The following is a 13,146-nucleotide window of genomic DNA, read 5'->3' on the forward strand; positions in this document are numbered from 1 at the left end:
AATTGAAGGATTTTACGGTCGAGGTGGGGAAATACATGTCACTGAGCAGATGTGGTTGGGTCAGGGGCTGGCACCGCACAATCCCATCCATAGCTTTACCCGACCGACGAGATCCCCAAAATGACATCAAATACCATGACGATCACATCCGCCCACGCCTTTGAGGATCGTCTGGGCCATGATACATTCCTGCTGTGACTCTGCTTGGAACAACCTTGAAAAGTGCGCTCGTGTCTTCGGCCCGACGTAAGCAATACCCGATGCCAACGTTACCGCCCCCGCGTTTTCTCAAGTGCCCACAATTCCCGACCGACAGCTTCAAACACCGACACCACCCATTGCTTCGAGATGAGGCATGGAAACAAATGCCCCACAACAGCCTGCCGGCGCAAAGCAGGCCGCCAACCAGGATGAAGATGAAGCTTCAAAGATCAAAAGGACACAAATCGCGTGTTTGAATTGCAGGAAGCGGAAGAGTCGGTGTTTGCTGTAAGTGATTGACGGCGTCTTGTTTGTCTGCGCGCGTCGGCGATTTGGAGCTCGCTTGGGGACTGAAGTTTGCGCGTGAGCATTTTCGAACGCGACATGCAGCGGATCACAATGCGACATGCGACGCATGAACATGTCTGAATCCTTGTGTCTTGTAAATGTCTTCTAACGTGGCTTTGTAGAGACTCGGACAACTCCATACCGTGCCTTCGATGCAAGCGCGACAACCTCGAATGCGTGCTTGGTGGCAGCAATCGCGGTGGACGGCGCGAGCGAAAAAAGAAACGCGTCGATGAATCACAATCGCAGTCAGAAGCGCAAACGCAGCAGCCACTACCTGCGCTTACTGCGACTGCGCCCGAGGGAAGCTTCCATACGCTGGGCAATCTCGGAACGACATGGTCGCAAGACCCAGGCGTACAACCGTTTGGCGAAGAGCTACAAGCATCGCGTTCCGACTCTTCTAACACAGATGAGCTTCCGTTCTCAAATCTGCAGAACCCGTCAGATGCGCTGGGCATACTGGCTAGAGTTGCTGGAGAGTCGAGCTCGAATGAAGAAAATAATGGGAGTGGAATCACCAGCAGCATAGGACATGTGCGAGGCTCCTCTCTCAGCATGCCCGCGCCACTGTCCTTCTCGTACCCGTTGCTAGACCGGGGGATTCTCACAGTTCACTCTCTATGCCAGCTGCTCGTTCGCTTTCAACAGCAATACCATCCATATTACCCGCTTGCACCGGCGCACGCATTCGAAACATCCAACCTCTCACACATGGTGAACAATGAGAAACACCTCCTCACGGCTATCCTGCTCATCGCTTCCAAAGACCTCGTAGATGAACCACACATCTACGAAGCTTGCTCAGAACATATGAAGAGCCTTGTCTCAATGCTGGCAGCAGGAGGCGATGCGGGTATCGAAGCTGTAGAGGCCCTACTTCTGCTAGCTGAGTGGGCGCCGTATACACAGCGTGGCTCTGGCAAGGTCGGTAAAGGAGAGGAAGATAAGGAGAGCTGGATGCATGTTGGTCTCGCCCTGAGGATTGCCTACTTTCTTGCTCTAGACCGGTACTCGTTCCGCTTTGTGGACCAGGGCAAGGATCCAGATCATCACCGCAAACGCCTCATTTGGACAGCGGCGTATGTGTCAGATCGCCATATCAGCATCAGAATCGGGAAAGCTTTCTGGTCTCGTGGACCTGGACCTTTGACAACATTACGCAGAGAGGACTATCCGTCGCTAATACCCAAAAGCCCCAACGAAGAAGACCATGCTTCCATCTTTCAAGCGAACCTCGAACTCACACAACTATTCAGCAATGTACACGATACTTTGTACTCGAATCCCAGTTCGAGCTTTCGATCGCAGATGAGTGGTAGCTACATCAAGTTTATTGATGATTTCCGCTCTGCAATATACGGCTGGAAGAGTGTATGGGGTACACTGACGTGCTCTCCGCCGCTCAAAGCATGTCTTCTTATGTCGTACGACTACCTGCGTTTATACACCAACGCCTTCGCCTTTCAGGCCACCGTCCTCCGAGCATTGCCCTCTTCATCTACATCAACCGACCCCGTAGCCGGCGCTCCAGCCAACAACACAACAGGTCGTATGCAAGTTCCCCAACGCGTCTTTGTAAACAACGTAGGCGCAGTAGGCGATGCGCGTTTCATCTACGAAGGCCTTGACGCCGCAAAAGCCATTCTCACTACCGTGAACAACTTTGTCGATCCCGAGCGTTCGCTACGTTTCATGCCATTGAGGTACTATCTCTACCTCGTATACGCAGGTGTCTTCCTCTATCGCGCTCGCTGTACAGGCGTCATCAGCGCCGATGAAGATCGCGCCATCCGCGCCATGATCAACGAAACAGTCGCACGCCTCGAACGTAGCGCTGTCGGGGTTGGAGCTGGTATCCAGCATCCAGGCTCCCGGTACTCTCAGCTCCTCAAACTGCTCTGGGCAAAAGTGCCAAAGAAAGACAAGGCTAGTCGCTCTTCGTTCCGCCATCCTGGCACGCATATCGCTAGTAATCCTGTTGACCAGAATGGCTTTCCACAGCATCCGATCGTTGGCGCCAGCCCACAGGCAAGTAGCAATGGCACGGGTGAGAGTCCGGCGCTTACGGAGCAAATGGGAGATTTCGGATGGACTGATCTAGGGGCTGTTAATGAATTTGCAGTACACGGTGGTGGGGGTAATGCGCCTACGGATGATGCAGCCTTGTGGAATGGCTTCTTGCCTCTTGATATGGGATGGAATGCTCAGGGTCTTGGGTTCGAGGGTATGGGCTTTGACTCCAATGAACTCGGAATGTTGTTTTAGGCTGATAAGTATCGTTATCTGGGGATAAAAAGACATGTACTATATAGCACGACGCTTAGTAATTGAGAGTGTACTGGTCTCAGTTCAGCAGGTTGATGGTCTCTGTGAACATTCGCGGTAGCGTGCATGGGCAATACATGTGCAAAATGATGTACAAGTCGTTGACGTCGCCAAAGTCATGGGATCCTGTCGCATAGAGCATCATTTGCTTGCCCGCTGATTGTCAAACATGAACGTCACGGCTAACTCCCACCGCAGCTTCCTACCAAGTAGAGGACAGCCACGGTAATTGTTTTAATAAGCAGCCTTCTGTCGGCGAATTTCAATGCAAGTATCTGTTTGCACTCAAGGCGCATGCAATTCTCAGTGCATATTTAGGGAGTATTCGTTGCTTTCTTTCCATGGCGCCGTATCTGATGCAAATTGTATGATAATACATGGTATACACACGCGCGACCGTCGCTCGCCGTAGGATCCGTCTAAAAACCCGGAGGATTGAGTCGTTGGCTGACCCTTGTCCACTTTGGCACCTCTACGAAACGTCAGCCACCATATCGATGCCAGATTTTTGTACGCTCTTTTCGCTATAAAAAAGGCGGATTCTCGTGCGCTGACAGTATGCGACTTACTGTGGATTCCCTTCCGATACCTCTTCACTTTGCGGTCGAAGACGGTGTATTTATCCTTGGGCAGCATCTCCTGCTCAGTCGGCATCTCCATCTTCCAGCGTTCCACCTTCTTCATGCTCTGCCCCATGCGTCGTAGTGCGGTATCGAGTGTGCCGACCACGGAGTCGACGTGTCGTAAACGCTCGCGATGTCTGTACTTCTGGTGTCTAGAGAGGCGCCATGGTATTTTCCTGTAGTCTTGTCAGTATTCATGTCCAGATAGCGAGCTGGCGACAGTAAAGAATGCATAGGCGTTGAAAACGTGACGGCGAAAACGAGCAACTGCGCAAACAGGTATCCAGGGAAATGCAGGGAGTCGCACCATAACAGGCCTCCCGATAGCGGGTTTGTGAGGCGGAAAGGACCAAACATGGTGATGTGTTGTGGTTGGCAGTGCTGGACGGCCGCAATTGAAGTCGCGATATTCTTCCAAAGACACTCCCGCGGACTTTCTTGGCGGATATGCCGATTAGCGTGGGGAAGCTCATCAACACCCCACACGTTGCATAGCTAAACCCTAAACACAAACTCGCGACCATACAAACTACGACTTCCCGTGACTTCTTCCCGGACGTTCGTAGGAGCCAAGAAGACTATCGCCGATTGAGTCACCCATCGTCGGCTCTTCTCACACCACGCATGCCCAGCACTCCCTACGCACACCAACCTCCACCCTAACACCACACCATGTCGTACACATTCTCCATCCTATCGCCCCTCGATGTCCCTCTTTTTACGCACGACTTCGGCACCTCACGCAGCGGCGGCACTGGCGTTGCGAACTACACACCTGCTGAGCGCGCTCTCGTCCCATTCATCCTACACTCGTCACTAGACATCGTCGAAGAAGTGCAATGGGGTCCTTCTACCTCCAGCGGCTCAGCACCCATGTACCTCAAACACATCGACAAATATCAGAACTGCTTTGTATCGTGTTGGATTACCGGTGGCAATACGCGCTTCCTTCTGCTTACACGGCCACGGGATGAAAGTCTCGGACTGACCAGCGGAGGTGCTGGAGGCGCGAGAGGGAGTCTTGCAGGCGGAAGGGCTGCACTGGGAGGAGGAGCTGGTCTGTACAATCCTAGTAGTCCAGCCACGGAAGAGGCCGTCAAGAACTTCATGGTCGACGTATATGAGGCGTGGGTCAAGACTATCATGAACCCGTTCTTTGCCGTCGGCAATGGGGAGGTCATCAAGAGTCCAGTATTCAGGCAGAGGGTTGCGACAGCGGCGAAGAAGTATCTATGAAGGAATAGGAGGCAACGCCAAATTACCAACTCAAGTTTGGAGACAACCATTGGGCTCGGCTTCTACTTCGAGACAAAGCGGATGGCGCGAACGCAAGCTCGAACTGCCGCGACCCCGATAGCTTTCAACAGAGGTAACGCGAGCCGTCTTCTCGAGCCTGATGCTCAAATGTCTCAGATCAGAAATGCTGCGCTGCGAAGCATATCTGATCTGAGACAATGACGTACAAGGCACAATAGATTGACCCAGCTGGAGGTCTACGTACCAGGCATGCGAGCACACAAATAGTGCCTACATGCAGAGCTACGAAGACATGTCTGGATCGTTTTCGTGGAGAATCAGATGATTCATGTCACAGAACTGGGCGTCGGGGTATACACACACACAATGGGTTCAGCAGTTCACGATCAAGTTTATATCGCGAAAGAGCTCCCTTTCTACATCGCACCCTCGGTTGCGGATAGCTGCTTGAGGAAGGGCGGTTGCTTGTTGTTTGTGTCTCAGTCTGTTTATTTTTCCTCAATACACTATACCTGAATGAACAGAGAACCTGTCTGACCTTTGCCTGCGCATTTTTCAATCTATGCTCACTAGAAATTCTGCCTTTACCTGCTTTTCATTTCAAAAGTGCAAATACCTTACTCACCTTCACCCCGTCTTCACCCCACTTGAAGTATCACCACTCTAGTTAGATACCATCTTCTGGGTGTGACAAAATCTCTTCCCTCACCTTTACCGAGCATCTCTACCTCAGTTACGACGTACTAAAGCTCTCAGCATGCCACCGATACAGACCAATGTCGAGCCATCTGAGGAACTGTGGTTCGCCCTTCGACAAAAACACTATGCCGAACTATATGATTTCCAACAAAAGTCTAAGCAAGCGTACGAGAGAGTCCAACAGAATATAAAGAAGGCAGAAGCGGACCTTTTTGCCAAACACAAGAAGGAGGAAGAAGAATTTTGGACTAAGGCGCGGGCGGCAAGTAAAGACAAGAGCAAGAGTGCAAACAGGTCTGCAGCGTCTAAGACGGGGACTCAAGGTCGAAACAATCGTCAGGAAGCTGCACCACCAACTCGAAAGGCTGCTCCTGAACCCAAACGGACGCAGGCGGTGACCTCGAAAGCGCCTCAGACTTCTACACCTACGCCAGCATATAACACAAAGACCCAAGCACGTCAAAGCAAGAAGAGAAGTGCTGCAGTCACAATTATTGATCTTTGTTCCGACGACGATGAACCGGTAAAGGAACAGAAGAAGCTGGGCCCGCCACCAATTGCGAAAGACCCGATATTGGAATCCCAAAAGAGCGATATTATCGAGACAGCTGTAAGGCGAGAGCATGCTATTCCGTCTGCGAGTCTCGAGTTGTTTGGCAAAAGCGCAAAACAGGTAACTTCGCAAATAGTGAAGACATTTAAGAACGATACTAATCTGTCAAGGGCACGCCACAGCCATCGCTATTCAAGCGCGAACAAGATCTCTCCGCTTCTCAACCCCCAACTCTAGTTAACCCCTCGCCCATTGCTTCACATGATGCTTCGATCGCTGCTCTTTCGACACAGCACGGCTCAATACCTAAAGGGGGTGGCTTTGGTCGTTGGGTTTCAGCGAACCCGTTGCACATGCCAGCTACTCAGACGCAAAAGTCTCTTCAAGGCAGTGCTTGGATATTCGGAGCTCCAGCCTCGGGAACTTTGGATAGCACTTCTGCATGTACATTTTCAGCCGTTTCTACATGGGCTACTCCCACGATTTCTGCTTCAGAGGGCGTACAATTGTCGAGCGGCTTGGCTCCATCAAGATCTCCTCTACATCACCAGTCTGGCAGTTTGCGATCGCAGCAAAGCGTGGACTACAGACAAGGCCAGTCACTGATGCCTCAAGAGTCGGCATTCCACAGGCTTCCGCTGGATGAAGCCGACACTTTGAAGGGCTCAGATGCACATTCACAAGATGAGCACAAGGGCAAACCTATTTCCCAGCCACTGGGGCCAAGTGCTGAAGATACGTTGATGCATGAACCTCCCCGAAGTAAGTTGTACTTTGCTCCACGTCTCATTCTGTAGCTGATAATCGCATAGCTCCACCAAGGCCACAACAGTACATCCCCAATATGCCTCCACCACCTGGACGGTCCTCTCACACTCCCGACGCACTACCTCAAAGTTCCATGGCTCCTAAGAACACAAGCTTCAGAAGACCTGACTTTCCAGCCAGCGTCACGAAGGACAGCATGCCGGCTGCTAGAAATGTGCGTGCTGGCTCACAAGCTTCAGCTTCAACGTATCGTGCCTCCAGCACAACACAGAGTCAATGTGACTTGTCAGCTACACCTCGAACTTCTGTCTCATCTTTGCGCTCGGGTAGACGAAAGCGAAAGGCAATCGACGTAAGTAGCGATGAGAGTGACTATACTCCGCCATCTGAAGACGATGAGCCTAGGTCTTCCATTGTTATAGAGGAGTTGTACAAGAGCGTGAAGGGTAATGCGGAGAGATTTGGGCCAGTGACAAAGAAGACCAAGTTTCCTCCACCGCCGCCGGCGGCCATAGCCTCAAAAAGCGTGTTCAGCAAAGGCAAGAACGGGTACGGCTTCCAGCCCACGTCAAGACCGAAACCTGAGGTCGACAATCAAGCAGCACTCTCGTTGCCAAATCAACCACAGCACGCATCTATCATGAAGTCTCAGTTGTCTCCACCAACCGCACCGGCACCTGCGTCAAAGACGCCATCAAAGCCCATAGCCACCACACGAGCAGTGCCAGTCTCACGGTCCCCTCGCAAAGCCAAACTTGACGCCTCAGCGAAGATATCCCAACTCAGCGAAACCGAATTGAGAATTCGTAACGACATCGCCGTTGACGAAGCAAATGGATACGAAGCACCTGAAACTGGCGTAGTTGAGCAAGTTAGAGGCAGCATGAGGAGCATGTCCATCACACCCGCTCCTAACAACACAGAAGACCGAGGCATCACTGCAGAGAATGTGGGGATGCTGGCCGACCTTTCAGATACTGAGAGCACTATAGCGGTTCAAAGCACAAAGCACGGCGCGGGATGGAACTCGTGGACTCACTCTCACATCAACGGCGATAGGAACCTCGCCAAGTTGCGCCCTAATCGTCCGTTAGTACAAGATGAAGACGACGATGACGATGACCCGGATATTAGTAAGTACAGCATCATCGATGGGTTAATTGTGCATGAGACAGACTTGGAAAGATCGAGACTGACGCAAGAGCAGGACAGGCAGAATCTTATGAAATCAAGAAAGATGGGCGGTGGCAATCGCGCACGTGTAGTGAGCGCGACTGAGATACCATAGCACAGTCCTGTACAGTGGAGTGAGTGAATGACAAGGGGGGACATATGGGAGGAATTTAGGTTAGCGTTGAATTCATTCTAGCTTCGCAAGGACTTTATGCACAGGACGAGAGACTTGAACATTGCATTCTTTGCCTACATCTACGGAGTCGACGTACGATCTGTGCCTATTTGGAATCTTACTGTTGGTCTAAGAATCGAAAATCCTTATCTCCTTACAAGAAGCCGATCATAAGCTGTAACGCGCGTAAACATCGGAGTCGGGGTAACATACTAGTTCGGTAGCCATTCATGCATCTCTTCTCCACTTCCTCGGCCTTTAAGCACTTGACGGCTACGACTAGGCGCCAAACTTGAAAGCATATCCTGTCGCGTGCCCTTTGTGACGTCGTGTTCGCATCCTGCAAACTCCCCGCAGCTCTCGGTTTTAGTTTTACTAATATTGCCTGCTTCCCACATGTCTAGTACGCAAGGTTTGGGAAATGGGGCGGCAATCTTCATCTCTCGTCAGGTCGAGAACGTTCCTCTTCTGGTAGACGAAGCTTGCGCCCCGCAATAACCTAATAAGACTAACTAGCTCTTAGCTCACGAACCAACCACACCAGCCTCGTCAACGGCTTGACGCGCATAAAGAACAAAATGGTTAGTCACGTATAAGTGCAAAGACAAGCTAAAACTAGAAACAAGAATAGTGATTTCAACGGTGCGGTGCTAAGTGCCAACGGTCTGTGATGTTCTCGCCGAACGTTAACAAACAGGTGTGTTAGCGTGATCTTGTGGCTTTAGTACTGTGACTGGCTGACTTTGATTGTCCGAGGGAGCTAGTAGTAGTATTAGGTTTGGTTCGGTTAGTTAGCTAGAGATCTTGGGAGTTCGGTTCTTCTCTTGGTTTGGTGCGGTGTGGTGTGGTGGTGTCGGGGCCGCGGAATCGTTCGATGCATGGGAATGCTACCTTGGTATGCAACGACGGTGGAAGTTGCCGAAGGAAAAAGACTTATACGTAGAGAAGACGGAATTTAAGACGGAGGATAACATGTTTCACACGACGCCAAAAAGCCTTGGGAGTCAGCGCGAAGGGATGGGATACATGTCATCTTCATGCCCACGAGGTTTGTATTAGTTTTGTCAAAGCAACTAGGCTAATCCCGCATGCTGTCATCTTACCCTCCAAGCTCCATCGCTGCAACTTCGGGGAATATTTTTCAGCTCTAGGGGGGCTTCTGTCAGACTAGCACCGATTTACGAGTTCGGTTTGGCTTTCCGCGCGTACCTCGTCTCGCGTGCCACAACAGTTTGTGGACCCCAACCAGTTGACGCCAACGCCAACGTCCGCTACCACCAAACCAATCCGCAATCAGCCTATACTACCACACCCAACACCGTCGCGTTGCACAACATTGCGCTGCGTCCCTGATCTTGACACTCGGGCCCTGCACCCTCCTTACCCACACCCTTACCCACTCGAAAAGCAATAAACCCATGTTCTTACAACGGCAGTAGTCAGGCACCAGGCACATAACGCGTCGACATGAGTGGTATTCAGCCACGCGAGACCAGGCTCTCCCGGCTTGTCACTGTCCGCCTGCCGCATTTGCGAACGTCTGGGGGAGGGATACCCCCTTGACAAGTGAACCACATCGAACGACACATTCATAATTTTTTATCTCGGGCAATATCACGTTAACCATTGCATGGAAGGGCTTGCGTGCCGTGCCGCTGTAACTTGATCGTGAGTGGCTGACGGACCGTTCGTGTGGGTTCTCTTTTGCGTTCGGTGCTTTGGAAGGATCACAGGCGAACTGCTTGGGTGTCTGGATTTGGGATGGATGCTCCGGAAATCTTGATACACGACGCCCGTTGCACGATGGGTAATTAAATTTCAAGTTTTACCGGGCTATGGAACACAATCCCACCAAAATCACTTAATCACAGGCTGCATATGTTTGTTTTTGAAGTGTCTATTATACGTCCAGGGTAGCAACAGCTAGCCCATCTACCAAATACTAACAAAGCAAGCGCAATATAAACATATTCCGAAGACACAATCATAACCAACAAGACTCCTTCCTCATGCCATAAACGGCGTCCTGAGTCATGCTTTTCAAATGCTTCCATGTCTCTTTTTCCCACAAGCGCCTGAATCCGTTCATACAAAAGCTTACCGATCAACAGGCTATAAACAGAGAGGAAAAGACAGACCGAAAACCGACCGAGCATGTCGCAAGAGATCATAACTTGCAGACGGGTATCAAAGGCACTACTCGAGTGCTCTAGACGGCGGTGCGTGGTCGAGATGTATCGAAAAGAGAGAAACAGTCATCGGCAGATGGACGACGACAGCCTGAAACCCAATACAGCCATGATGAAACATGGGTGTAAGCAACAGCCGGGCCTGTTGCGAAGGATTTGGTACTGTGTCGAAAAAGGGTTGTTGACCCCGGTCGTTCGTAGGGGCTCCCTGCAAGTGCCGAGAAAGTGGGTCAACGGGGCGGCTGCCTGCAACCAGGGCATCCGTTTGGAGCATGTGGCCTGAGACTTCTTAAGGAGAGCCATCGCGCCTCGCCTTCTTGCTCTTCTCGATTCTTTCGTTCCACCGTCTCTTTCCAACACGGGTCTCGAAATGTGGCGCTACTTGGGTCACATCTTGGCCTTGACCCATCATGCTGCTTCGCATCTTATTGCGGTAGGCATCAACTGTTGAAGGTTAGTCGGTTGCTCTTGATTGTGCCAAAGGCATTCACTTACGAGACTTTTGCAGAAACAATGTCCTGCCTGCGAAGACACGGCTCTGGCTCCAACTCATGCGGTAACCAAGATCGTTGAGCGTAATTTCCTTCGACCGCTTCGCCCTCGTGAGACGCGGCTTCGGTACACGAGTCTCGCCATCGAGAGTTGGGACAGGAACAACAGTAGAACCAGCGAGAGGAAAGCTGGGATCGCTTTCCACGTCGGGTTCATCAGCGAAGACCTTGCTGCCACGAGGGCTGGCAGGTGGAGAAGTCATTTGCATAGCAAAGTAGCTGCGAGGGAAGACTGAGTTTGACTTGCGATAAGAGTCGGGCATCTCCTCCATCTTGACGGTGTCGAGAGTAACTCGCACACGAACCCTAGTTCCTCGTTGCGCGTCGTCTACAAGAATGAACTTGCGGCGCTTCGAGTCAGGTAAGTCGCCGAACATGGCTAGCTTTCGCTCTTCTTCGTCTTGCTCTTGCTGCTTTGAGACCGGTACGCCTGCTGCGTGTGATGGAGGCGGAGGGTGGCCCAATCCGTCGTGGATCGGCGGCATGCCACTGGATCCTGCCACGGAGTCGCTCGATGGGAAATTCGGGTAAAAGTTCTGAGCGGGACGCCCGTCGGTAGGTGACTGTTGCCCGTTTGGCGCTTGGTGATGATGAGTGTGCGATTCACCGTAGTCATTGGCTGTACACAAAGAAAGTTAGCTTGCACGTCCGAACATGACTCGACTTGCCATCCTGCGCTGAACCAAATGTGTAACTATAGAGTGTGGGTATATCTGCAAACATGCATGGGCAGTGGTATCGAAGGGGGTATTACATCAAGGAGTGTGTAATGTACATGTAGAAAGAACGACAAGAGGTATCATTTAACAGGCCAACAATCGCGCTTTATCACATCACATCTGGTGAAACATACCGCTAACATCATCCGGTCCTCCGTGGGGCCCTCCAGGTCCGTCATGGTGATGATGCATCTGGGGACCGCCCATGCCCATGTTCGGTTGTCGGGGTGGTGCTGCTAATCCGGCAGAGTTTGGAACACCGGGAGCACCTGGTCCACCTGGTCCAGCCATGTGGTTACCATGTGAAGCCGATTGGGCTTTCCTTGTGGTCATCTTGGCCATTCTTCGTACACGTCGGCTCCTCAATCGAGGATCTTGGTTGCTGTTCCTCCAGCTGTCGACGGCTCGCTGGATGAGCCCACGCTTACCGCGCAAGCATGGGTTCAGTTGCGCTAGTGCCCAACCCACGGTGTTGCACTCAGTCTCGTAGTGAAGGCGGTTGCCCTTGTACTGGTCTTTGGCGCAGCAAGCGCGCGGGTATACACAGTTCTCAGTCTTGAAGTCTTGCGGGAGCTCGTCAACGTTGATAGACTCTACGTCGCAACGAATGGTGTACTCCATCTTGACTCTGTCGCGGGAATACTCAAACGCGATCCATTGTACACCGTTCTGGTCTTGTCGCACAACAAGCGGAGTAGTGGCAGGAATGGGACCAGGCGCAGCATTAGGGTTAACATTGGGTCCTCCGGGAGGGCCAGCGTGCATGTTGGGAGTACCGACGGGAGGACCTTGAGGCGGGGCCTGTGGCGGGCCAAGCCCTGATGGCGGCCGCTGCAACGGGGTCTGCGACATTCGCGACTTTGGACTTCCAGTCATTCCAGGAGTCTGAGGATGCTGCTGTTGATGTTGCTGTTGCTGGTGATGCATCTGCTGGTTCTGCTGGTGGGACATGAGCAGTGTTTGCGACGCCATTGGTTGCTGAGGCGCACTTGAAGGGTGCTGCTGGTAAGGCGACTGTTGAGGTACTGGGGCCGAAGCATATGGCGTGTAGTACATTGACTGAGGCATCTGGCTAGGCGGTTGTCCATAGATTGGGCGGCCGTGCTGGTCGTGCTGTGGAGACTGAACAGATGCTGGTGAGTTTGACTGCGGGGTGTGGTACGAGATGGGTGGATATCCACCGCGATTCATCGTTGCGGCTGCCATGAGCTCTGGGGTTTCTGGGAAAGTTAGATTTCCATTTTCCGCTTGACGGGATATACGACTGGGGCATCCAAGTCGAGACGTCATTAATGCGCACAGCGCATGGACAGACGCGTCGTGATTTGTGTACGAAAAAAACAAAACTTACCTGAGGACGAGTAGTTACTCGGTGCACTGTTAGTGCTGTAGGGACTCTGGTGGTGCTGAGAGTAATAAGGAACCTCTTGTTGCTGTTGAGGCGGCGGGGGACCTTGGATTTGCTGGATGTAGGGAGACTGGTGCTGAGGAGGTCCTTGAGGGTTTGGGTGTTGGGGCGATGGGTAGTGGCCCTGTGCCGGACTCTGTGAAGGTACCGACTG

General features: G+C 52.0%; 5 protein-coding genes across 5 annotated transcripts; 3 read left to right on the top strand and 2 right to left on the bottom strand.

Annotated features, from left to right (window-relative positions):
* Positions 1-126: 126 nt before the first annotated feature.
* On the top strand, positions 127-2,896 carry CC77DRAFT_958710 (hypothetical protein). Its single transcript, XM_018535553.1, has 2 exons — positions 127-489; positions 672-2,896. The coding sequence occupies exons 1-2, from the start codon at positions 356-358 to the stop codon at positions 2,815-2,817; spliced, it is 2,280 nt and encodes a 759-aa protein (XP_018387912.1). The 5' UTR covers positions 127-355; the 3' UTR covers positions 2,818-2,896.
* On the bottom strand, positions 2,819-3,857 carry CC77DRAFT_1093006 (mitochondrial ribosomal protein subunit L31; the record flags this gene model as incomplete). Its single annotated transcript, XM_018529656.1, has 3 exons — positions 2,819-3,349; positions 3,447-3,676; positions 3,808-3,857. 3 exons carry the CDS (start codon positions 3,855-3,857, stop codon positions 3,297-3,299), a joined length of 333 nt encoding a protein of 110 aa, XP_018387913.1. The 3' UTR covers positions 2,819-3,296.
* A 16-nt stretch (positions 3,858-3,873) lies between these two features.
* On the top strand, positions 3,874-5,125 carry CC77DRAFT_733389 (Sedlin). The gene has a single exon (XM_018532979.1). It carries the CDS (start codon positions 4,173-4,175, stop codon positions 4,734-4,736), a length of 564 nt encoding a protein of 187 aa, XP_018387914.1. The 5' UTR covers positions 3,874-4,172; the 3' UTR covers positions 4,737-5,125.
* Positions 5,126-5,514: 389 nt separating this feature from the next.
* On the top strand, positions 5,515-8,170 carry CC77DRAFT_1093008 (hypothetical protein; the record flags this gene model as incomplete). The annotated part of the gene is made up of 4 exons (XM_018529657.1): positions 5,515-6,129; positions 6,180-6,771; positions 6,822-7,910; positions 7,985-8,170. The coding sequence occupies 4 exons, from the start codon at positions 5,515-5,517 to the stop codon at positions 8,053-8,055; spliced, it is 2,367 nt and encodes a 788-aa protein (XP_018387915.1). The 3' UTR covers positions 8,056-8,170.
* A 2,505-nt stretch (positions 8,171-10,675) lies between these two features.
* Positions 10,676-13,092, bottom strand: CC77DRAFT_733256 (hypothetical protein). The gene is made up of 4 exons (XM_018532978.1): positions 12,936-13,092; positions 11,719-12,804; positions 10,815-11,484; positions 10,676-10,758 (listed from the first exon to the last, which is right to left on the bottom strand). The coding sequence occupies exons 2-4, from the start codon at positions 12,788-12,790 to the stop codon at positions 10,755-10,757; spliced, it is 1,746 nt and encodes a 581-aa protein (XP_018387916.1). The 5' UTR covers positions 12,791-12,804; positions 12,936-13,092; the 3' UTR covers positions 10,676-10,754.
* Between the last annotated feature and the right edge of the window lie 54 nt (positions 13,093-13,146).

The sequence above is a fragment of the Alternaria alternata genome (genome assembly GCF_001642055.1).
Source record: "Alternaria alternata strain SRC1lrK2f unplaced genomic scaffold CC77scaffold_6, whole genome shotgun sequence".
Lineage (NCBI taxonomy): Eukaryota > Fungi > Ascomycota > Dothideomycetes > Pleosporales > Pleosporaceae > Alternaria > Alternaria alternata.

Excerpts from the sequence above, each read along its gene's own strand:
- CC77DRAFT_958710 (XM_018535553.1), top strand. The coding sequence starts at position 356 with ATGGAAACAAATGCCCCACAACAGCCTGCCGGCGCAAAGCAGGCCGCC. Across the intron at positions 490-671 it reads CGGAAGAGTCGGTGTTTGCT|AGACTCGGACAACTCCATAC; the intron begins GTAAGTGATTGA and ends GTGGCTTTGTAG.
- CC77DRAFT_733389 (XM_018532979.1), top strand. The coding sequence starts at position 4,173 with ATGTCGTACACATTCTCCATCCTATCGCCCCTCGATGTCCCTCTTTTT.
- CC77DRAFT_733256 (XM_018532978.1), bottom strand. The coding sequence starts at position 12,790 with ATGGCAGCCGCAACGATGAATCGCGGTGGATATCCACCCATCTCGTAC. Across the intron at positions 11,485-11,718 it reads AGGACCGGATGATGTTAGCG|CCAATGACTACGGTGAATCG; the intron begins GTATGTTTCACC and ends CTTTGTGTACAG.